At 40.5% G+C, this 26,409-nt stretch overlaps 1 protein-coding gene across 4 annotated transcripts in view; it reads right to left on the bottom strand.

The window, feature by feature from the left end:
* Pde4d (phosphodiesterase 4D) overlaps positions 1-26,409 on the bottom strand; it is a 683,624-nt gene that overhangs the window by 369,067 nt on the left and 288,148 nt on the right. Inside the window, exon 1 of one of the 4 annotated variants that reach the window (XM_038322668.2) lies at positions 3,660-3,800. The exons of the other annotated variants lie outside the window; for them this stretch is intronic. Coding sequence (XP_038178596.1) covers positions 3,660-3,784 — 125 coding nt within the window. The 5' untranslated portion in view covers positions 3,785-3,800. Of the gene's footprint in view, positions 1-3,659; positions 3,801-26,409 lie in introns of those variants that run through there. 4 annotated transcript variants of the gene reach the window in all.

Raw genomic sequence — 26,409 nt, forward strand, 5'->3', positions numbered from 1 at the left:
AGTAATACTTTCCTAATCCAGTATAATGTCTAACTATTGTAAATACTTATCCTTCATCAAATAAGCATAGCTCTTTCTTTCTGCAGTAGACAAGAGTCTGTTACAGAAATCTACAACTGGTAAAAAGGCAGAGAACAACTGACTATGTCAACCTTAGCTGACACGTTTATAAACCAAGCTGTATACCTAAGGGAGCATCACGCAGAGGGGACAGAAAGATCCCAAGAACCAGAGGACCAGGGGAGCTGCTGTGAGACTGTATACCCACCAAACAATATCATTACCCAAGCAAGACCCGAACAATGGACTACACGGACTGACATGGTTGTGTGGGCGGGGAAAAGTTCACAAACATAAAACCCTAAGGGGAAGACTGTCCAAGATAACTGATCTTCTTACCTCTCTATCCATTAAAATTCAAGTAACAGAATTTTTTTAAAAAAGTTTTATTTTTGTATGTTAAAATTAAAGTACTCTAGAGTTTGCAGAGATTATAATAAAAGCTTAAATATTTTAGAAATCACAAATACAGCAAATCACGGTAATTCCAGATGGCAGAGCTGTCACGCTCTTCAAGGCTGGGTTTAATTAAGACTTAGTGCTCTCGCTGCTTTGGTAATGTCCTCACTGCCACTTGAGATAAAAATGGGAAGCTCTTACACGATCACGTGACTGTACTGCCAATGCCGCTGATTTTTAAGGCAGAAATTATTTTTCTGTGTTTTAACACACCTTTCTTTCTGCAAGTCATCATTTGAAAGGCTATACCTGGATTTAAGAACGATCTTTCGAATTTCTATATTAGATTCCCAACCTCATTTCCCCTCCATGGGTTTCACTACAAAGCCAGATTTCTTTTTATCAACTCAATATTATAATTCGCTGGGTAGCATGAAACAACGCATGGCTGCTTTTTATTTCCCCCCTCCTCCCTCTCTTGCTCACTCCCTTCCTCTCTTCCTTTTTCTTTACCCCCTTTCTCCTTTTTCTTTTGTGAGATGGGATTGTGTTATTTAGTCGTGGATGGCCTTCAACTCACTATGAAGTTGAGGTTCATCCAAATTCCTTGCCATCCTCCTGTCTCAGCTTCCTAAGTACTCGACATATATGAGGAAACTCTCATATCTGGAATTTTTTCTATTTATTTATTTAGTTAGTTAGTTTTTCCAGACAGGGTTTTTCTGTGTAGCCCTGGCTGTCCTGTAACTCGTTCTACAGACCAGGCTGGCCTTAACCTCACAGAGATCCTGCTGCCTCTGCCTCCTGAGTACTAGGATTAAAGGTGTGTGCCACTATGACCTTGCCTGTTTTTACTTTTTTTGAGACAGGGTCAATTGTAGCCTAAATTGTCTTAAAATTCATCATGTAGCTAAGGTTGGTCTTGAACTCCTGATCCTCCTGTTTCCACATCCCAAGTGCTGGGTTACAAGCATGTGCCACTATGCAGGGAGCTCAGAAGGATTGTCTTTCTTCCTTTACACCCTGCTTCCTTCCATGTTCTCCTTCCCTTCCTTCCCACAGTTTTAAGTCAGAACAGCAATTTCCTATTTGCCAAAAAGCTAAGACCATTGTATAAACATGAGTGCATAGATGTTGTTCATTAACCTTAGATGAGTTCAGGCAAGCATCCTGAAAAGTGACCAGTCATCTTAGGTAGATTTTGATGAACCCAGGCTCATGGGATACCACTATTGCAAGTTTATTAGTTTCTCTATAATTTTTCAAAATAATCCTTTTATTTTTGAGATTCTAATATAATTCTCCATGATTTTTTTTTTAAATCAGAGGCGTAAAAACTTTTAACTTGAAGAATAGCTACAGAATACAAAGTTGGGATTTGGATGTTTTCTCATAGCTCATGCATCCTGCCCAGCTACTGCTTTCCGTACAGACTTCTATCTCAGTCCCATGGGGCAGCAGTGCAAAAGGAAAGATATAGTTAAGCATCTGCTACAGAAGAAAGCATTCACTTGATTGTAAAAAGGGATCTGATATTTATTTTTCTTACAAATTCCAAGGTCTGTGTCACAAAATATTATTATCAGGGGCTTTTAAAACTACTTTTTGGCAAGATACATTGTGATGGTTGATTTTAAAACCATAGCACACAATGAAAACTAACCAAACAACTGAGTTTCTCAATGCTTTCAAATTCCTGATCTGTGATTCTTTGAGATTCAGAGACAATAAATCAAAGATTTTTGATCTTGTTGGTTTTTGGTTTTGGTTTTAATTGAGCATTACAAATCTAAATTTATCTTTGTTGCTGAACAAATACGCTTTAGGGGATTTTTAGTTAAAAATAAATAAAATTAATTGGGAATAGTCAGAATTTTCCTGAGTATCCATAAACACACACACACACACACACACACACACACACAAAACAAGGGCAACAAGGGGTCAGGCAAACACATTTACACTTGACTTTGGCAGCTTGTGTGGGATTGGGTTTTCACCCTGCAGTAGAGGTGTGGACAGTGGTCATGCCATGCTGGAAACTTGGGAAACAATAAAGCTCCCATAAGAGATCATAGGTGCTAGCCCACTATGAATTACACAGGGTCAGAGCTGAGTGAGAAAGACTTGATGCTCTGGGGAAATAGTAATATTTCCTGAAGTAGAAAAGTTCATTTCCATCAAGGAAAATGTGCCTTCACATTTATAGCATTTCTATTAATGTCAAATCCAGTCAGGTGTATGATCGGTGAGTAATGCATATACATCTATGTGTGTATAATAACAGAAAGAGAAGGGGAGAAGGGGCAGGATGGTAATGGCAACTGAAGTAAAATCTAATGCTTTCCAGAGCGCATTTTATTTTATTTTTTCTCTGGAAAATCATAAAATTAGGAGCACTGTTATTCATGGGGAAATGGAGCGTCTTTATCAGTCCTTTTAGTTCATCGGCAAATGCTGAATAAAACGATAATCTTATTTAAAATAACACTGAGGAATTACTTCCAGACATGTTAGTCACATGCACCTCTATTCAGCCACTGCAATGAATCTGCAGGAGGAGAAAGGGTCCATCTAGCCGACAGCCACTTGTTCTGAAAATACTGAGCTTAACTTTGAAGTCACAGGGCACAAGTTTGCTTGTCTGGCCGAGAGGGAGGGGGCTGGCAGAGGGGTGGGGAGTATGAGTTAGCGGAACTCTGGAACACAGATGTAGAAATTACAACTTCTCGATAGAAAAAAAAATTCATTGGTCTCTTCTGGAGTGACCACATGGTAACATATGCTTCCCATGGAATTATCCCACATTTATTACTGGATGTAGGCATTAAAGACAGAGTCTGAACTCTTGAATATCTGGAAATAAATGTTGCTAATAAACAAGTCCATTATTTTGCTAAATCCCCGTTCCAATTATCATCTTGGATGATTCTGCTGGGAACACTGACATTAACAATTTTCCGGATTCTGAAAATCCCCAGACCTTGAAACTGAATTAGGTTTGGCCAAATTAAACCAAACTAAGAATATCTGTCAGCTTTACTCTCAGGTTAATCTTTTCCTAACTCCCCCAGTATGCTGAATTTAACAACTAAGCTCTCTCCCCGACCCTCGCAGATCAGCAGATCTCCAAAGCAGTTCCCAGAGGGTAGCGAACACACGTTTACCGACAAACTGCATGGGGAAGGGAAAGCAATTACCGTCTCCTCTGTGGTTTTATATCAATTGGCTTGTTGATTGCACAAGGCGATCCATGAACATAAGCACTCCGGAACCTAGCCACCTTCCCCAGGCGTAGGTACTCACAGCTGGTTGGCAGACTCATTGTACCAAAAAAAAATCAGGAAGTAAAAGCAAATCTCGGTGGCCAGCTCAGCATTCCTGGGAAGGCTGGAAAGAACGTGTCAGACAGTGGATGTCGGCCATATGCTGCTTTGGTCGCTGGGTGCTGCTTTTTCTTCAAGAGTAAACGGGTGTCTGTGGGAGGCTACATGCTCTACCTTGTTTTCTGTTCATAGATACAGAAGCTTGTTGCTTGTTTCTAATCAGGGTTGTGCTCCAGCCAGTCATTGGCTGAGCAGAGGAAGAAGAAATTCTGTAGCTCCACAAACGCCTGTTTCCACTCAGAGCTTCCCTCTGAGGAGGCAGCAGGTTTTATTCCATTTCCCTCTAAGGTCTCAGAGGATGACAACCTAACGCAAGAGTGGTTGAATAGCCAGTTGTTTGCCTATAGAGCAAGCGTGCATGTGACAGGCAGAGCAAAATCAATTATTGCTCTGACTGTAAAATATTAGAAAATGGGCTGGGCCCATGGAAGTGATTATGGTGGCTTTCCAATTATCAGGATAAAAACTTGAGTTCACAATAGAAGTGAACTCAGCCTCTTGGGGACAGAAAGATTACAAACAAAAGAACATGTGTGACTACCTCATTCCTGATTCCTTCTTTTGTTAGCCACGTCCAGAAATGCTAATTCTCCCTGTTTTCTGGGTGAAGAACTACTGGAAAAACTAGGAGCAATGCCTTTGCTAATTTAACACAAGGAAAGACAAGCTGGAGAAACTGGAAAAGATTGTAAATAATTCTGCCCAAGGCATCGATCTCAGGATGAAGTTACAGCCTTAAGAGCCCTTAGCTTTTAGGACCGTTCCGTCATCTCCTCCATTGAACCTACCCCGGGCCCTTATGTGTGCTACTAGAGATAGCAGGCATGTTGAGTACGGGGCAATTTTGACAGGTGAAAATGATTGTTACCTGAATGCAGTGGAGAACACTTGAAATACCAGCCCTCGGAAGCTGAGGCAGAGGGATTGTGAGTTTGACCCTAGCCTGAGTGACACAGAAAACGACATCCCTCAGAAGCTGAGGTAGAAGACAGTGCTGTGAAGACAATTTCTTAGTTAGAATTTGAATATAGATAAACAAATTCTGTAAAAGGTTTTAATATTAGTGTATTCATGTATGTATAAAAAGTGTGTGTTGTGTATTGTGCATCTGTATTTATGTTGTGTGTTTATGTATGATGTGTGTATATGTGTGTTTATATGAATGATGTTTGTATGTCTGTATGTATGGGGGTGTGTATGTATGGTATGCGCATGTATGTGTGAATGCATGAGGTGTGTGTAGGTATGATGTGTGCATGCATGTAGCATGTGTATGTAAGGTATATGTGTATGTGTGATGTATATGTGTGCATGAGTATATGACGTGTGTGTATATGTATGATGTGTGTACATATATGGTGTGTGTGTGTGTGTGTGTGTGTGTGTGTGTGTGTGTGTGAATACAAGGGTAGAGGTGCCATGTCTTGTGCATGGAAATCAGAGAACATCCAGCCATTGGGAGTCAGTTCTCTATCTTCTCTGTTAGACCCGGGAACTAAACTCAGGTTGTCATTCGTTCACAACAAGCACTTTTATCCACTGAATCACCTTAGTTATCTTGTCTGTCACACACAAAGACTTCATTCAAGAGTCATGGAAGTGAGTGGTGGCGCACACCTTTAGTTCCAGCACTCAGGAAGCAGAGGCAGGCAGATGTCTATGTGTTCCAGTTAGCTAGGTCCAGGTCAAGCAAGGTTATGTAGTCTTACTGTGTCTCAAGAAAATAAAGTCTTAGAACCAGTGTGATAAAAAGAAAATTGTATTGCTTCTACAATAGTGGCTAAATTCAGACACTGATTGAGAAAATGGGTACAATTTAAATTCAGGAAGTTTACAAATGTAGATGAATTGTTCTGTTTGAAATAAATATTTCTATCTAATCATTTTATTTTATATATTCTGAATCATAGGAAGATGATGTAAGATTTTTTAAAACATAATGTAGCTCTCTTTGTGCCCAGAATGTCATGAATTTACCCACTCTGGGAATTTACCTATCTCATCTTCTAAGTTGTGAGAACTAGAGATAGGTACCACCAGGTCTGGCCATATTCATTTTAACATATGACATGACACAGAACTATTGAAACAAACTTGTCTTTTCTTAATTCACATTAATTGCTATCTTTCTTACTGTTTACCAATATATTTATTTTTATTAATGCTACCAAATACGTTTAAGCAAATGTTCACATAATACATATCAGTAATATGTGCATACAAACATACACATACACAACACACCACATATGTGTGTGTGCATGTGTATGTGCTTGTATATTCATGCATGTACATGTGTGTATGTATATGTGCTTGTTCATGTTTGTGCATGTGGATGTGTGTTCTTTTGGGGAAATTTGGTTTGGGGAATTTGGATCTTGTCACACACAATCTGTAAATATTTTTGTACCTAGTGGACAATTTTAAAGTCAATGCATGACAATCTAGTGAGTGTTTTTTTTTTAAAGTACATGGGAGCACATAGAATGATTTGGCTAATATTTCTTCAACTAGTTCTTTTTAGATACTTATAAGCTCAGATTGTATTAATAAGAAAAATATTTTTATTTTTTTCCAGATAACTGCTTTTTTATTTCTGAAAGTTAGTCATTAGGTAAAAATTATAAGCATTTTCTTCTCAGTGGCTATGGCAGTTCACATTCCATAAATCTTGTGGGCACACATCAATTTCCCTACACTATCACAAAATTATTTATGTTATTCAAGTCTATGTCTCTATAGTGTAAAGACAGGTAACTGGGTCTTGGAGATACACAGTTGATAAAAGTTTGTCCCGCAAGTCTGAGAACCTGAGTTTGATCCCTAGCACTCACTTAAAAACCCAGGTGTGGTGGTAGTTCCCTGAAATCCCGATGATGGGGAAGCAAAAAAAAGCACATCTCCGGAGCTTGCTGGCTGGCCTTCCAGCCTATCCTGATTGATTAGCCCCATGTCCCAGTAAAAAGTGATGTCTCAGAAAACAAAAGAGTTGGCTCATGATAATTGACAGATGAGGTTGACCTCTGACCTCCATACACCCTGGGCACACAGGACATGGGGAATCTTACATATAAAATGCTCACACATACCATGTAAGCAATAAAACACACATAATGTTAAACATGAAGCAGTCTCAATAATACAGAGTGACTTTACTAAATTCCTTGTTGTTGCAAAGCTCTTATTAAGGTCGCTACAAAGGTAAGGGCAGCCTTCTTAATCTGAAAGCACTGGAGTATAATGACATGGGTTATAGAGAAATAATATTGTATAACTGGAATAGCATCCCCAATTTTATCATATGGGGGTGGGACCTTGACATGCATGACAGCGGGATGCATTTCTTACATCTAAGGGGGCCATTGGACTTCCTCTTCTGTTCCATAATATTAGCAACAACGGCTCAAGAAAGTAAGATAACGTAGGAGCGTTGTACAGCAGCAGAGAATAATTTTCACATGAAAATTTCCCCCAAGGGGAAACACGAGTCCTCTCAGGGGTGAAATTCTTAGCAGGGACAGTTCCGTTTATACCTGTGCAATGGTTTACCAACATTCTGGCAGGGACTCCCAGGGATTAATTGTACATAAATGGGGATGAGAAGGGATTACTGTGAAGATTCAACCTGCCAAGAGTCCAGAGTCGATGAGAACTCTGGCTGGTATGAAGGAAGTGGCCTGGTAGGGAAAACAGAATGTTCCCGTTTTCAACAGCTTCCTGGCTGTGGGTCTAGACTGAGTAGCTGGACACTTGACCTTTGAGAAAATGAAAACATCCTGGAGAATCGAGTCTCATCGAGAGGCGAGAACCTTAGTCCATACAGGTTTGTAGTGAAACCAGAGCTAAACTCTTCCTAAGAAAATTCTGACCCATCTATTTTACACAGATTTGCACACTCTGATTCATGGGTGACAAGCATGGAGCCCAACATAAATCCCATTCATCACACCATTAGCCTGAACTCTTGAGGCCATTCAGACAAAAGCAGACATAACACAGCGGTGTGTGGAACATCAATTTCCTGCAGTGTGTTAGCTCTGAAAATGGAAATGCCCAGCATAGTAACGAACACAGATGCCAGCAAGTAGCAACTGGAGGCCTCAGGATTTCCCACATTCTAAAGACAGTGGCATTTATTAAAAGAAGGTCCTTTTGGCTTTTAGTCTGGCTTGAATTTGGCAGTTGGAGAATCTGGCAGAACTTCTTTAGGACAGCAGACATCACCTGTCCATGCCCATACCAGGGCACAAACATCAACACAATCATTTTTTAGGGCTTGTAACATGAGTAGGGTAGGCTCCCCCGATTACATTCTACCAAAAGAAAGCTGGAGAGCAAATGTCTCTTCAACTTTCGGGGTTGTTGCTGATTCTACTATCAGTATTTCTTGGTCAAGGCACCCAAGAAGAGGCTTCTAATACCTTTTATGCACTGAAAAAAAAAAAAAAACAGACAAAAAAAAAACCCAAACAAAAAACAAAATAAAACATATCTTTATTCAGAGTTCATACCTTTCTGTCTTTTAACATGAACTGCTGCCAAGAAAATTCCACTTGGGAGCCCCATAGATACTTCATTCAGCTTTGATAATTTGATTCTTATCTACCCGTTTTTCCTACAGTTCCTCTCTCTCCATATTCCGCTCCTTGTATTTTCCAGGATTAACACCATTCATCAAATGATCTGACCACTGATAACTGGGCCTCAAATGGTAGAGACACGGATATCATTAACACCAACAGCAGCAATGAAAGATGGCTAACACTGGCCAGCTGCTCCTTAGATTCTAGAGAGAGCATGAGTGGAATGAAATAATCCATGCGATTATCATAACCACGTGAGTTCGGGCCATATTGGCATGCACGTTTTTCACAAGGGATTTAGACACACACCCTGAGTCACAGTGAATGGTAGGAGATAGAGTAAGAGTTAGATAACAGTTAATTTGGTGCAGACGATACAATGCCTCGTGTATCCGTTGCACTTCCCTTGTCAGCATTATAGTTTCTTGCCTGGCATATTAAATAAGGCAACTATAGTAGCAGAATACTTGTGTACCAAACATCTACTTACCTCCTCCCTTAACTTGCTTCTCTACTACTCTATGGAGCTATTAATGTTAACTACTGAGGTTCACGGGAAGTAGTACAGACCCCCTAGATTGCATTTGAGAGGAAATATGATTCTCTTCTGCAAGGGGTCCACTGAAATGCAATAGCAAATACAAAAATTCCCTTTTCTTAGGGAGTTTAGGGTGTGTGGGTTTTAATTAGATGTAACTGACAAATGCTTGCCTTGGTGCTGACAGTTTCAGCTCAATAAAGAAAAATTATCCAATCAGACAATCAACCATTTGAACAAACATAGAATCCTGCTGTGTTTGGAAGCACATTAAGAACTAAACTTTTGTTAATTAGTTAGCAAATCTTCTTCTATGAATGGTCATCCATCTGTGGTCAGGCATTGGAGATTTCTGGTAATCCACTCTGTAAATACAGCTTTCAGACATCTCAAAGTCCTGTACACAATAGTCACAATCAGGGAGAAATACCAAAGGTACAGATAAAGAGTTAACAGCCATGGAAGTTGTTTCAGTGTTTTCTAAACTAGTAAAAAAGATCTATGTTGCTTTATTCCCACTGAGGGTGGGGAAAAAAACAAACAAACATTGAGTCAGTGTGGACACCATGTATCTGTCAAAATGATGACATTGGGTAATTACCCTTAATATTTTCCCCATATCCAAATCAGAATCTTCACTGATGGCGGTAACTGAACCACTTCTGGTAAGTAATGTTAGCATCCGAGATGTTAATAAGTTCTTGGGAATTCTGGTAATGTGACTTAATTTTCCAGTTACAAAGAATACAGAAGCACACTGTGTGCCAGTAGTCTAATCTCGAAACCCTAAAATGAGACCAAAGTTTAGGCTGAACTAAAGTAGCAACCCAGTCAGCAAAAGAAAATGGTGCTTCTTCATTAGTGTTTCAAGCAGGCCCACATGATTCAGGGCTTCCGGTTGCTACCAGCTATTTCAATGTTAAAGGAAGAGAGGTTTTGCTTTTAGGATGTAAGGAAGTGGAAACAAGTGGGTTTAATATACACTGCAGGAGCTGAGAACACGATTCCTTTGACAGATGTCCTACACTACTTCCCACACTTTCAGACAGAAAAAGCACAACATTCTCCAAGAGGCAAAGTGTTGCCAATGTTCATTTCTTAATGAATTTCCAACAGTAGGAGCCAGAGGAGAGAACTGAAATGCTTTTAAACTTGTTTCCAAATAATCAAATGCCTTGCATCATTATAAGACCGCAAGATGAAAAATAATCATCCTATAAGTTCATCCTTTGTCGACAAGCTGTTTGAGCAAAGAGGGGTGTCTTTGGTGAGCAAAACTCTGTATTTGTTTGCCAGATGGCTTTTCAAAATTGCTTTTCCCCCTGCACCTTTATAAACCTCTTGACTCATTTTTTTATGGCAGTTAGCCAGTCATTATTCTCTGAACATGGATTTTGTATGCATAGTAGTAGATGATGCAATGTCTATTGAAGAAAAATATATACTTGTGTATAAATAATTCATTTCATGTCCAGTTAAATGTTTCAAGAGAGAACTAATTCCAATGGATATTCTGAAAGAAGAGGAAATGCACTACAGCACAGTGAATGTATTTGAAGGATAATATTCTTTTTATTATTATTAGCTTTATTTCTGATTCTAATAGATTGCCAGTTCAGGCACCCTCTCCACTATTTCTAGGAGTCTTAGCTGGGATCATCCTACTGGATTTCTGGGAGTTTCCCTGGAGTCAGTTTTCTCTCTAACCCCCAAATGTCGCCCCCAATAGGATAATATTCTTAACCTTGTACTGACCCTATTCTATTTTTCCTTATATTTTAATTTTAATGGTCTTTATTTTTATGGAGCAGATTATAAAACACACTTTACACAAGTTCATAGCATATTTGTCTTTAAATTCTCTGTAAAGCATAATGAATGTCAGACTCATAGTTCTACAGTGTTTAATATGTTTCTCTATACAGTGCTGGTGCCCAATAAATGTGTTCATTAACACACACACACACACACACACACACACACACACACACACAATCTGTTGTTTTATTCTAATCTTTACTCATCTGGAGGCCACCACCCAGCTCCCAAATAAATCACACTCATGGGGATTTATTCTTTCTTATAAATGCCCAGTCATAGCTTTGCTTGTTTCTAGCCAGCTTCTCTTAACTTAAATTATTCCATCTACCATTGGTCTCTGGGCTTTTAGCTTTTTCCATTTCTGCATATCTTTTCTTTACTTCTTACTCTGTGTCTGGCTGTGTGGCTTTAAGGCTGTGTGGCTGTGTGGTTGGCCCCTGGTGTCCTCCTCCTTCTTCTCTCATGCCTCGATCTTTTCCCAGATTTCTCCTCCTATTTATTCTGTCTGCATTTCAGCCCCACCTATCTCCTGCCTGGCTACTGGCTGGTTGGCTCTTTATTAGATCAATCAGGTGTTTTAGACAGGCAAAGTGACATAGCGTCACAGAGTTAAGCAAATGTAACTTAAAAGCATGAAGCATATCTTTGCATCATCAAAACAATTTTCCACAGCATAAACAAATGTGACACATCATTAGCTAATATTTTACAACACATACCTATAGTTTACCATCAGCTTTTTAAAGTCTAGGACAATGCTCTCCACTTTGCCTGAACAATACACACCTGCTGTGTTGGAAGTTATTAAATAGGTGTCCCCTCTTTCTCTCAGAAGCATGGTGTGGATTATCAATTATCTAGTCATCAACTGATTTGGGAAGTGTACATTTACATGGGTGCCTTAGCCATGTGGAGAAAAGCAGTGCAAAAGTAAACCGGGCAATGCTACTCATCTTTCCTTCTTCAGATCCTGACAACTCCAGGAAACATGGTAGACAAAAGAAAAACTCATGATAAACTTATAGATGGACCAAGTCTAGAGAAGAAGAGGGATCTTCATGGAGATTATCCAGATGAATAATGACCCGGATCCCCTCTTCAATTTAGATATACATAAAGCATCTTTTTGCAATAAAATCCACACAGCTGTGTGATGTCAGTGTTATCAAAACTTCATTCAGCACAATTCCTGGGTTATTTACAATAGAAAAAGAGGTCATGAATGAGGTTGTTGGTTTCACAGTCAAGTGAATTTAGTTCACAACCCTGCACTGCCATAGAATGCGTAGATAGCCACAGGAGAGAAATTATGCCCTTCTAACGATTGTCTCCAAGATACTTGAGATCTATTCTTCTATTCTGCAAACATTTGTCAAGTTCCTACTTTTGGGACTAGGACTTCAGAAGCAACCATACCAGACAGGTACTCCTGCTTGCAAGGAACTGATTCAGCAGGGCAGGGTGGGACTGTCTCTAGAGAAAACACACAAAGCATGATACCTGACAGAAAGAAAACGGCAAGGGATGGTCACAGGATTTCAGCAACGGCCACAAGAATGGGGACTGCCTCACTGCCATAAGCCCATGGATTTTGGACCTTTCCATGATGACTGACTCAAAAGGAAATAAAGGGGATACAGGCATGAAAGTAAGTGTGAGAATGTGCAGGGCTTGGATCAATATTTAGTATGTTACAAAGCAAATAAAGAAGATGCCTTCAACATGTAGCAGGTGCAACCATTAGACAGCAAATCTCTTATACAAAGGGGATAAATTCAATGACTTAGAAATTACCCATTACTGAGATTTAACAAGTCCCTAAACTGAAACATATTCTTTGATTAATGGAAGAGAGCCATTTTTCCCTGGTAATGCTCAATTTCTTTGTTGGTGAACTAGTTCTGTCTTAGTTACTACATAGTTTAATACAAGCAATTGGGATTTAGCAAACCCACCGATTTCCTGATAAATTTGATGAATGAATCCCAAACCTAGGCAGGAGAGAATGTAAAGGCAATTATAGAAAATGTAAATTAAGACTAAGTCAGTCCTGATTAACATAAGATGTCATTATCTACCTTGATTATTTAGGAACAGAGATGGTTTCACAACCCCAGAGAACCTAGACAACAATGCGGACCCTAAGAGAGACAGACATGGATCTAAACTACATGGGAAGTAGAAAAAGACAAGATCTTCTGAGTAAATTGGGAGCATGAGGACCATGGGAGAGGGTAGAAGAGGAGGAGAGAGAAGAAAAATATATAAGTCAATAAAAACAATAAAAAAGAATATAAAATAAAAACCCAAAACTTTTAAACAGCTTTTGAAAGTTTAAACATTTTTCCTTATTCTCACTAGACCAATGGTGGCATATAAATTCATGGGCTGCCACTGCAAGAATTTTTATGGTTAAAATGTATTGAGTGCTTGGAATTGTCAAATTCTATACTGAGGATTTCTCATACAATGCATTCTCCCCGGTGGAGATTTGCTGAAGTGCTGCCTTCTTCCAAGTCTAAATAAAGAGAAGATAGCATCAATGCCTGGCGCAGCAACCAACTGCTGCATGGAGCAGAAGGTTCATCTTCATACAGATCAAACTACTGAAGATTATTTGACCTTAAGTGTACTATTCCTTGATGTTACCCCTTAGATCTGTGCAGTCGTCTAGAGATTTTGTTCTCCATTTTGGGTCACATAATCTAATATTTGAAACTCTTTATATTTGAACCTCTAATTATTTTAGTGCACACACACATTTATGCAAAGACAGGACCTCATGTAGCCTAAGCTAGATTTAAAACTGCTTGCTGTGTAACCAATGACAACCTTGAAGTTTGTGTTCCAGGCATCCACCTTCTTAGTACTGGAATCTGTGGCATGTTCCAAAATATCTGGCTTATGCACGTTTCCAGAGGTTTCACCAACCCGGAAACATGTTTGCAGGATGACACTTCCTGCTTGTCAATTTCTCCTAAAACGTGGTGTCAGAACTAAATCTAGTATCCTGTGTGGGTTCTGAGTCTTGTGGGGCAGAGAGAAGAGGACTCAGCCTCAGTTTTCATATTGGAGAATGTGGCTTATGGAAGTGTCAACAGATTTTTAATTTCAGACTAATTATGATCTTGAAATCCTGCCTATTTTCAGTAGCAAATATTGGGTATCACTTGAGACTTTGCTGGATATTGACTGTTTCAAGTCCACATTGCTGTGCTTGCCTTGTTGAAGGAAGGATCTACCATTTAGAAAAATCATCCACTCAAAATTTCTACTTTATATAGTTCAACCAGTCACACGCATATCGACCTGGATTTTTCAACCAACCAATAAAGTCACCATTATATGGTTATACCACAAGAGGCTCAAAAATACCTTACCCAAATAAAAGTACATTTTTTTTACAGTATTTTCATGATTTATCAGCAAAGTGATATTGTGAATGAGGAAATTGAAATGGCAACAGGGGTTAAGACTAGGTGTTTTTTATTAATGAAACTGAAGTTTCCTGAGAAAAGTAGACATGACGTAACTTAGAAGACCCATCAGATGTTGTTTGATTGCTTTTCGAACGAGCAATCAGGTTAGCGGAAACTAAGGTAGTAATATAACTGGGAACTTGTGCACAAGCCCGGTATCCCAGGAATTTGAAAGGCAGAGGCAGGGAGATGATGACAAGTTTAGTCTTCCTGGGTAACTGAGTATCTTTTGGCAAGGATGAGCAACCCAGTGAAATCCTATCTCAAAATAAAAAGATTTTTTTTCTTTAAAAAAAAGACCTTGAAATGTAGCTTGGTAAGGGAATATATGTCAGTGGTAGAATGCTTGCCTAGCATTCCCTAGGTCCTAGACTCAACCCCCAAGTGCCTCCCCAAATACATACATACATACATACATACATACATAATTGGCCAACAGCAAATGTATATGGTTCATCTTAAAAGAAATGCCAAATTACAACATCCAAGTCTTTGAGTTCATTCTGCTATGGACTCCTTGGCTAAACAAGAACACAATCCAAGGGGAAGAGTGATTGACATTTAGAGGAAATTTCAAGGAGAATGCAATGTGACTGAGAAGAGCATTTAGATAAATGACACCCTTCGCCTGGAGAGGAGAAGACAAGGTGATTTAATGGCCTGTTCCAGAGACTTTTTATAAAGAATAACGATGTCTACTGAATTCTGTTGTCTCTCAGGGAGATTTGTTTTAGTTGCAGTTAAATTAAAAGCAGCAGATGGGACACATGTACTCGTGAAAGAAACCTGATGAAAGGGCAGACATGAACAATTCTGGGATCTCATTGAAAGAGACCTCCAAAATATCCTCAGCGACCACCCCTAACCCCTCCTGCCAGAGAGTGTCACACAGGAACAGGCCAGGTTAAGGACAGTGGTCCTACACATGTGAATAACACATGGTTAGAGTCTGCCACCGGGCCACGAGTTTGCACTACTGAAAATCAATGCATTTAATCATGATTTTCCCCTACTAAACCGCACTTGGAGAGACACAAAAGGAGAATAAAATGGCTGTTATTCTCACAAAGTGTACAATATTTCTGAGGGGGAGAAAAACTTCAATACATAATTTTCAGTCAACGTAAACCACTATGTCGTTTGCAAGTTAGACACAAAATGTTGCGAGAATTCAAGAAACACCGACACCCTCCCTGAAGCAACCTCATTCGATTTGCACAGACATCTCACACTCTGTCGTTCCAGGCACAAAACAGAATCGCTAAGATGAAATTGATCACGTGACTTCTTGTCTACGGATGACAGTTTGATCATTTCTCGTAAAACTGACACAAAGATGTCTGGACAGCTCGTACCATCCCTAAAGCTTATTTGATGCCGCCACCTTCACAGCATATGGTGCACACTTTATTTATTTATTTATTTGTTTTATTTCTCTAAAAGAAATGGCAGAATTTCTGAACTGTGTGTTCCACTTAGGAAATATCATGTCCTCTGCTGTTCTTTCAAATACAGGAAAATCAATGGTGTAATTGCGTGGAAAGGAGGCGAGGTCACCTGAATTACCAATGCCATTCCCATCATGAACAGCAGAATCCTATATCTAGAATTTGTTTAACATGATGATTTTTCTATCACAGACAATATTAAACCTTAAGAGAACAGATGGTACAAGCATATTTGAAATCATCCAATGGAGTATGCTTTCTAAAGCACAAATGTGGGTTAGCAGGGTAGATACATTGAGAATTTGACCTCCGCTTATATTTTGTTACTACACATTCAAAATCAATAATCCTACTCAACTAAGGACTGTTCGTTTCTTTCTCCTGACATTTTGTATATAAGTATACACACACACACACACACACACACACACACACACACACACAACGGGAGAAAAGAGTCACCCAGCTGAGTTTACTTAGTAAAAGAAATACATAAGAACAAAGAAAAATAGACGGGCTTTCTTCTGTGGTACAGTGGAGAAATGTCTTTTCTTTGATAAGCAATTAAGGCTGAAATATTGGCACCATGGAGCAAAATGGCTAAACCTACTCTCTACTGCCTTGGTGGAGTGATATTTTATTCATATAGAATATGATATCTCAAGTGCCATGATGCTTGGAAGCTCATAATAGATAAGGGAGATTGTCTCTTAGCATCAATATACAGTATTTATTTTTACAATATTTTGTGTTGTGTGATATTTGATCATATTGTGTGATGATGCCTCTGTTTTACCTCACCTACCTAAAGTATCTTCTGATTGGTTCAACAAATTGAATGGCTAATAGCTAAGCAGGAGAGGATAGGTGGGACTTCCAGGGAGAGAGAGGAACTTGGGGAAGAATCAGAGAGGCAGAGAATTCACCAGCCAGACATGGAGTAAGTAGGACATACAGTATAGAGGAGAGGTAACGAGTCACATGGCAGAATTTAGTTGAATATAAATGGGTTAATTTAAGTTTTAAGAGTTAAGAACTAGTTGGGAACAAGCCTGAGCTAAGGCCAAGCTTTCATGCTTAATAATAAGTCTCTGTGTCATTATTTGGGAGCAGGTGGTCCAAAGAGAGATCAGTTACAATAATGAGATAAATAAGACAGCCCTCTGGGAAGTTTTGGTATTTGTATTAGTATATATTATTGTATTTTTATCAGTATATGTTAACTATGCATATTCCACAACATGTTAACAGGGTTGAATGTGATATTTCAACACACATGTGCAGTGTACAATATCAAATCCAGCCCATCAGCCGCAAGCTCATATTCTGGCTGATGGCTTTAGGCAGTTTCCATTAGCTTCATCAGTTCATTTCTATTGTTATGGCAAACTAAATGAAGCTAGGTGCTTCTTAAAAAGAAAATAGTCTTATTGGTTTTGGAGGCTCAGTGGCAACTTCCCAGCTCTGATAGACATCTTATGTAGGATGACATAAAGATGGCCTGACAATGGCATAAATGTGTAATGAGAAGAATCATGAGACTAGAAGCCAGAGAGCAAAGAGGATGAGAATTGTATTTTACTCAGTCCCAGTCTTAGGAGCGAGAGATACCATCCACTGGGAGTGTAGCATTGATTCTTCACAGGGAAGCACCCCGATGAGGAATCAGTCTTTTCTAAGTTCCACCTGAAGAAGGACACACTGTGGCTGACAGTGCCAAGCTTTCAACAAATGCATCTCAGCATGCCTAGCTGCCAGTCAACTGGAAGTGATGCTATTGGAGGAGGGAAACAAAGTGTGGTGGATGGCGAAGCCCAGGGTGGGCTGGGCACACCAGTTCCTGTCACTTACAGACTGCCAGATCTGTTCTCCTGCACAGAGATTCGCATACACCCAGCCCAGTTTTGGCTACTCCCTTTGATATGGCATTTAACGAACGTAGAAAATGCCCCATGAAAGTTGAAATGCGGTTTCTTTTGAACACTCATAAAGTCTAAGACATGGAATTTCTCCACTCCACAAGAGAGACAGCAGAATTAGAGCCTCGCCTTGCTTCTCTTTCTTCTTGAGTGCACATAAAATGTGATTGGTCAGCATCCTGCTCTGTTGCCATGGCTTCTTTGACAAGGGATGAACTCTACCCCCCTGGAATTGTCTAGCAAGCTAACCCCTTTACTCTCTAAGTTGCTCTTTGTCGTAGCAGTTTATCATAACAGCAGAAAAGAAACTAATACACTAGATTTAAAGGAATCCCCAAGGCTGGCTCAAAGATAGCTCCGGTAACTAAAAGACTCATCTAGCATATTTTGACAATTTGGATTTTTAATATAATGAGGGCATTGGTTCAGTAAGAAACTTACAATGGAGAAGAGCAAGAAAATTTTAACGTTACCATTGTGCTACCTGCATTTTTCATATAAGAATATGAACCTTGTATGAAACATTGTATAAACAGTACTTATAATCTATAGGCTATTTTACCTATATTCATTTAAGTAAAATCCCTGTGAAATAGTATGAAGATTTTTCCAAACCTATAAGCCACATTGCAAATTCAAACTAGTATTTGCCAAATGGTTTATTTCAATGGATAAATAGATCCCGTTTGTTGAATGGAAATGAATGACGCTAGGGTTAAAGCCATGGGGACATGTCTTGGGGGAGCTACCATTACATTCCATTTCTAGGGTTCATAAGACGACAGCCTCTTGATAGTTACTTTCCATGTTGACCCTATTTGGCATCAGCTAGCTGGATCATCCACTTTAAGCAAAGATTCACTGCCAAAGAACCTTTGGCTGCCTCAGAGAACCAGCTCTACCTTCCCCAGATGGAGATAAGACATCAAGGAATTTTAACAAAATGTTTAACAAGGGCTCTGAAGGGATGCCCCAAAGGGGAATTCCTGAGACATCATTACAACAGCAACGTCTCTGGACACGTTACTGTTAATGTGATGTTGCTAGGTCTAGGGTTTATAGCAGTGTGAAGGTCCTGGTGTGCATTAGTGCCCCGCCCCGATTTTACTCTCTGTTCTCTGTTCTCTCTTCCCCCTTCTTTCCCATCTCTTCTGTCCTATGCATCTGACTGTTGACAGAAGCAGGGATTTCTGGGATTTCTGTGCCATACTCTAGTACTCCCTAACCACAGTGAAGAGGGATTTTGTTTTCCAATTTCCTTTCTCCAATGTCTCTAGGCTGTAATCTTCCCACTCTCTCTCCCCTAGCGTTTCGTCACCTGTAAATAGTGCTATGGAGGGCTGGCTGGGCTGGATGTAAGTTCCTTACATTTTTAGTACATTTTTAGTACATCAGGGTATTGCTAACACTTCAAAATTCCTAACACATGTAATGCCATGTGCATTTCAAAGAACAATCTTTACAGAGCTGAGCCTGAAAGGTGTTTCCTTTGGGTCAACACAGAGGATGTGGAAGGATGCAATAGTTCACACAGGCCCACAAGAAGCCCTTTCCCAAGGTGCATATGGTACAAGCCTACACCTTTCCCCTCTACATAGTTCTGTTGACCACAAAAATTCAAGCCCAGAGGTTCCGCTTTGCCAGTAGGAAAGATTACCAACTGGAGAGCAATGCTGGTAATGTTCTGAGACACCTAGATGCTGATGTGACATGTGGTTCATGCTCAAAGCTAAATAGCTAATGTGCCTTCACTCAGATTGCTCCACTGGCACCAACATTTACCTGAGTTTCCTGGGATAGATTGGCTAAGCCTTGGTGCTTGGTTTTTGACTCCCATTTTTCTTGAAATTTTGGTGGTTTAAATGAAAATGGCCCATAGATACACATGTTTAAATGTTTGGGCCCTGGTTGGTGGGATTGTTTGGGAGGGGTTGGGAGGTGTGGCCTTGTTGGAGGAGATGTGTCACTGGAGGTGGGCTGTGAGGTTTCCAAAGCCCAAGTCAGGCCCTGTCTCTCTTGCCTCCTGCTTGTGGATCACAACTGAGCTCTCAGCTAATGCTCCAGTACCATGTCTGCCTAGCTGCTACCTAATGCAGCCCTCCAAATTGACGACGGACTCACCCACTGAAACTGTGAGGAAGCCCCCTGGTTAAATACTTTCTTCAAAAAATTGATTTTGAGATTATAATACAATTGTAACCTTTCTCCCCCACAAACCCTCCCAAGCACTATAAGCTGTTCTGTTTATTGTGTCTCTTTGCAGCAATAGGACAGTAACTGAGACACCTGGGATGGATCTGCTGAGCAATGTCCTTAGGTTTGCTGCCATTTTCTTGTGGAATGAGTGTGGTCATGGAAGCTGGAGCTGCTGGGACGGGAAGACGCTGCTCACTCTCACGCTTCCACTGACTTCTCGGTCTGAACAAGGAAGTGGGGGGGAACTCCACAGGAGGGCCGATTTCTCAAATCACTTCACTTTATATCACGTTATTTCTGGAAGTTCTGAAAGACCAGATTGAGAGTGGAATCTATCCCTTCATCTATGGAAGAGCACACACGCACACGCGCACGCACGCACACACGCACGCACACACGCACGCATACACGCACGCACACACGCACGCACACACGCACGCACACTCACACACCTTTATCAAACGGCAGCCCAGTAACAGAATCCAGCTGCTACGTACACTTTGCTATTTGGTTGTTATTTTTTTCCAGCATTCTGTTCTATCTATCAGGTTGCTCTCTAGAGCAATATAACTTCTGGTTTATTTCTGAGATAAAATGCAAAGCCAAAAGCTCCATCCTGACTATGCAAATGATCTCTTAGTGCCAACTCATTAGCATTTCTGAAGCTAACGTTTGGAAGAGATGGTTTGCTCAGAACATCCCACCTGGTGTGAAAGCCAGTCATCATTAGGTGGGACCACAGCCTTTCCCTGCTCTGGAAGCTGTGCACGCGTCTGAGAGATGTGCTAGAATTCTTTTTTCTTTAAGAAGTCCTCTTGATCCGTATCAAGAGACTTGCTACTCAGTATATCAATCTGTCAGTGTCGACTAGCAACAAAAGGAGCAAGGCAGATACGCGTTTTAATGCAGGGTGCACTGTTTCCATCTAGTGGCCACAGGCTGCTCATGTAATGTAGAAAGGCGAAGGCGAACCAGGCCAGGACTGCCTACATTTCTTAATAGCAATCACATGGGTATTTTTAAATTCTGGCAATGATTAAGCAGCCCATCTCCCAGTTTTCCCAAAGATCACAGCAAATATTCTTTCTTCTTTGAAAATCTTTGCGTTCCCACTTCCTACACACGGCAGATGATATTCCCACTAAAGAGCAAAGAATAGCAAACAAAAGAAGCCGATCCAGGTCTAGTCACCAATGTGACGATCTCGTGTACACTCACAGCTATCATTTCCATCATGCATACACACACACTGCGTGCACATGTACACACACACATGCACACACACACACACGCACGCACACACACACACACACACACACACACACACACACACACACACACCATTTATCTACTCAGGTAAATCTGATCTCTTTACAATATCTGAAAAGCAGCCTCAACTTTTATCCCTCTGTTCTTTTATTTATTGTCAAATCTTTCCCATAACGTTAAAAAAGGCATTGATTGTCCAGAATCAGTTTTCTTTTTTTAAAAACCCTCATTTCCAATCTCTCTGTTCAAAAACTTACCACCGTCCCTTTACAGCAAGTCTCATTTCCTGAAGTAATAAATCTTCCTTGCCTTCACTGCCTCCGTTCTCCCCTCGTATTACACTTCCACCAGCCTCGGCCTGCTTTCTGCTCCTGCCACTGTGGGAATACTCTCCTCAGCTGACGTGGGCTTCGCTGAACCCAGTGAACACTTCTCCCCTTCCTTCTGGTGTGCCCTCCTTTCTGCAATCCTCTTCCTCCTTCCTCTTGGTTTCCTCAGTACTGACTTTCTTTACCTCTTCTGTTGTGTTCCATGCTCAGTCTCTTCCTTTACTCTCCCTTTCATAGCTCTGTGTCCTTGCCTTCCTCGCCTCACCAAGGGCAATGTTGACTCTAATGACTCCCCTGCCTTCCTGTGATGGGCAGCTCACAGTCAGCCTCATTGGTTCCATTTCTCTTCTGAACTCCAGACACTTCTGCATACCTGGCGCACAGAAGGTTTCTCTTAGAGAAGCCCTGAAATGTCTCAAGCTCAACCACAGATCTCATCGTCCCCTCAATCTCTCTTGCTGGATTCTGTCTACCCATTTATCTTATCCTGACTTCTGGACTTCACCGAATCCTTCTATCTCTCCCACCAGTTCCCTTCTCCTCTACCTGCGCCCTCATCCTGCTCCACATCAACATCACCATTTGCGACATTTTTAAGTGGTCCTCTGCCTGCTTTCCAAACAACTCTATACAATGGAGCCCCTGCTTCAACCTGAGTCAAATCCCCATGGTACCGTAGCATTACTAACTAATTGGTGTGGGCTCCAGTATTCTTACCTGACAAACTAAGGGCTCATGCATCAGCATGCTCAATGTTGCTATGCCATTTTTGTGGGCAATTTCCATGTTCCCAGGCTAGATGATGCCAGCTACCCGTTCCACTGTAGGCCCATATTTTTACATGGTATGGCGACCAGAATTCCAAGCCATAGTTTACACCTGCCACACAGGAGGTGGTTGGTCACCTAGACACAAGGACGTGATTCCCTGCTGAGGCACAAAACTAAGACCAAGAACTAACAGGAGCAAGCACACTTCAACTCCTTACCAGAGGACCTTCCAACAGATGCTGCCTAGTATATAATTATATATAATCAGTATAATAATCATATATGATATATAATGTCAAGAATGCATCACACTTTATTAAAGTGCTGCACCTGTTTTATGCATAGCAGTTTCAGCTCCAACTAATCATTACTGCAAGGAAAACGAGTCTTTTCTCTAGGAACTTGCAACAATTTTTTATTATGTTTTTTTAAAATTTTATTTTACATTCCAAGCACAGTTCTCTCTCCCACCCCTCCTCCTGCCACCCCTCACCTCCCCTTCAGCCCACCCCCACCCACTCCTCCCAAAGGGTAAGGCCTCCCATGGGTATTATAGAAGGCTGCTTGTTTGTCCCAGCAACGCAGAACTGAAATAACCACACAGAAACTATATTAATTAAATCACTGCTTGGCCCATGAGCTCTAACTTCTTATTGGCTAACTCTTACATCTTAATTTAATCCATTTCTACTAATCTGTGTATCGCCCTGTGGCTGTGGCTTACGGGCAAGATTCCAACTGGCATCTGTCTCTGGCGGGGCTACATGGCTTCTCCTCTGACTCCTCCTTCCTTCTCCCAGCATTCAGTTTAGTTTCCCTCACCTAGCTCTGTTCTACCTTATCAGGCCAAGCCAGTTTCTTTATTAATGGTATTCACAGCATACAGAGAGGAATCCCACATCACATGGGGAGTCAACAAAGCCTAGCCCATGAAGTTGAGGACCAAGACCCTCCCTTCTGTATTAAGGCTGAGTAGGGCACCTCTGGGAATGTGCTGAACAAGTTATCTCACGCACCAGGGTTTGATCCTGGTCCTACTGCTAGGGGCTCTCAAATAGACCCAGCTACCACTGTCTCCCAAATGTAGAGGGCCTAATTTGGTTTGGGGTAGTCTTTTTACACACATACACGTCTTAGTAGAAAGGGACCATTCCCACTCATGACTGTATAAAGCCCCTACTTACAGTTCTTGAAATATCAAGAAAGGGATGGAATATCTGAGATTTGATGGAAAATCCACTGATAATTTGTTAACAAAGACACTGGCCTATTGTGGGCCTTTTCAAACTTTCTGGCTAAGTAATGGAGACAAAATAAGATTCAACCACAGAGTTGTTTAGAATCAACTAATATATCAAATCGTTAATACTTGATTGTTCCTTTGTCTAAAATTAAGAAGTATGTTTGATACTAGTAAGCAAAACAGCTTAGTTTAAACGATCTTTAGTTTTCTTCCCCAAATGGTTTTAGGCTTTAATTACTTTAATATGGAGAAGAAGCAAAACACGCCTCCCAGAAATGAAGCACACATGTACAGGCATCCTCTTTATATTGGGTTTCATGGTCTGGGTTAATGAGGATGACAGACCAGGTCTCTTCCTCAAGGAACAGGTTTTACCAAGAAACGAACTCAGATCGCTGGATTCAGAGTTCAGCGCGTTAACCATTACACCACAGGAGCTGGTGCAGTTACTTTAAAATACCATATACCAATTGTATCATGTGGCAGAACAATTTTCTGAAGATCTACATCCTTAGCCTAGAAAGCCTACCCTGTCTCTACAAGGTACCAAAATATCTCAGATGCCCCTGGTTCAGCACAAAAAAAATGTATATCTGGTCCTCCAGAGTTCCTAACTGCATCTCCAGTGTGTCATCATGGTTCTGACTCCTCAGGGTTTGGTGAGAGCGGAGTGAGCACACTTCCGTGATAATTTATGGTTTCTTTGATTGAAAAAAAAATACAAATCCATAAATTAGCAGATTTATTTACTCCCTAAACCCAAAAATGCAGGGCAGGAGGGTGACTTAGGTGTTAAAGGCTAGGTTAACAAACAAACAAAAATTATACAACTAGTAACATTTTTGGGTCCACAGATGGGAGAGAACTTGTAGATGCCTGACCCTCACTGATCAGCATCATGCATAAAATATACTAAGTAGGGAAGCTGTGCTGTACACAAATCTGTCCAGATACAAACCATTCCGTGATTCTCTTATAGTAGAACAAGCTGCATCGTTCATACATAAAACCCTTACTATTTCTGACAACCGACCTTTGTTCCCATATGTTAAAACAAAGGAGGCAGGAGGAATAAGGGAGCAAATCCCTTTTCATAAGGTCTTTCTGATCTATCTGCAGGCAGAAACTGCTTTCATCATTAAGTATTTATCTGAATTCTATATCTACAGACTCCTGCATCACTGATATGTAGTCTTTTGAGTATATTTAAGTCCTCTTCATTAGACTAAAATTGATGAGTATTTATTTTATGGGTAGAGTGTCTATATCACAGTTCAGGGGCACGAGGTGCATTCATTAAACTGGAACATGAGTGTTGTTGTGAACTCATGTGGGAATTCCCAATGTTCTGAACTTCTGGTATGAATCTTCACTGACTATGGTGGTCCTTGATCCTGATGGAGGACATGATTAAATCAGCACATACACACCACCCCTAAGCAAGGGCACCAAAGAGACAGAGCACAAGTTTTGCTTTGTTGTGAACTGTGAAGATGTCAGCACCATTCCCAGGCTATTCTGAGGGTGGAGGAAGGCAGCCACAGAAGTCATTTGCTCAACCAGGGCTTTCTCTTACAGTGCATGAGCAAAGGTTCACCTGTGTCACCGAAGTCCCTATGAGGGCATTATCACGATCATTCCACCATGAGTGTCTCATCGTTCGACCAAGCAAGGGCTCAGTGAAAGCAAGAGAGATGTGTCAGTAACACTCTGATAATGGGATCAAATGAGAGGTACTACTTAGATATTTCATGCAACTTCCTTTCTGGGTGCTATTTACTTAGAACATGGTGTATCTTGGGATGTTAAAGAATTTCAGATCAACTAGGAAACACATAAATAATGAAGCGAGAATATTTGTAGGGTAGGCAGTATCAATGAATTTGCTCTAAGTACACATACTATGAATTTCTATCTCCTGGGAAAAGAAGATAAAGCATTGAAGGAAGGAAACAAGAATTTTTCAAAGCATGAATTTGAATATATATGGGCCTCATTTTCCATCCAGCAAAGCCTTTCAACACAAATAATTTTATTTATTTGTTTATTTCTGATTGCATGTGTGTGAGAGACAACTCATGTGTCTGTTGAGGTGTGAAGACATCTTGTAGGGCATCAGTTCGCTCCTTCTACATTGGGTCCCTGGGATCAAACTCATAGGTGTGGGAGCAAGTTCCTTTAGAGCTGGCCATCACAGCATCCTGGCTACCACCATTCTTGGGATGTAAGTGAACTCCATCACATCCAGAAGGCCTCTGGTGGTCCTAACTGTCCTTTTTAGATTCATCATGAACACCCTTGTCCCAGCGCAGCAGCCTTCTTCCGGTAAACAGTCCTCTTTGCATTGTTTCCACGTCTAGATTTTGTACATCCTACTCCCGGATACTCACCCGTCTTACTTATTTCATTCTGTTTCTCATGTTCTACCAACTTCACTCTACCACTATCACTTATGGAACACACATGAACATGTGTGTGCATACGCTGACACACGAACATATGTGTGCACACGATCACACATGTACACAATGTTCCCTCCGGCACATACTCTTTCTTACATACTAACTAGGTACTTCCTGACGCCTTTCACAAACCCCTTGAAAGGCAGTACTGTGTCCTTTAATCCCAATAGGTAAGGCAGGCAGATCTCTATGAGTTCAAGACCACCCTGGTCTAGATAGTGAGTCCCATGCCAGAGAGGGCTACGACATGAAACCCTGTCTAAAAGTAAAGCAAAGTAATAAATAAATAAATAAATAAAATAATAAATAAATAAAACCAAAAAGATGAAAAACAAAAAGCAAAAACAACCACGATCATCAAATAAAAACCTAATAACATGTCTCCATGTTATCAAATCTCCTAGCACATGTATGTATTTGCTTTATAATATTTAATTGTACTAATTTTAGACAAATTTTAGTTCATGCCCATCTCTTTCAGTAGGTCAGAACTCTGCTTCTTCCTAT

This window comes from Arvicola amphibius, chromosome 3, assembly GCF_903992535.2.
Source record: "Arvicola amphibius chromosome 3, mArvAmp1.2, whole genome shotgun sequence".
Taxonomy (NCBI): Eukaryota; Metazoa; Chordata; class Mammalia; order Rodentia; family Cricetidae; genus Arvicola; species Arvicola amphibius.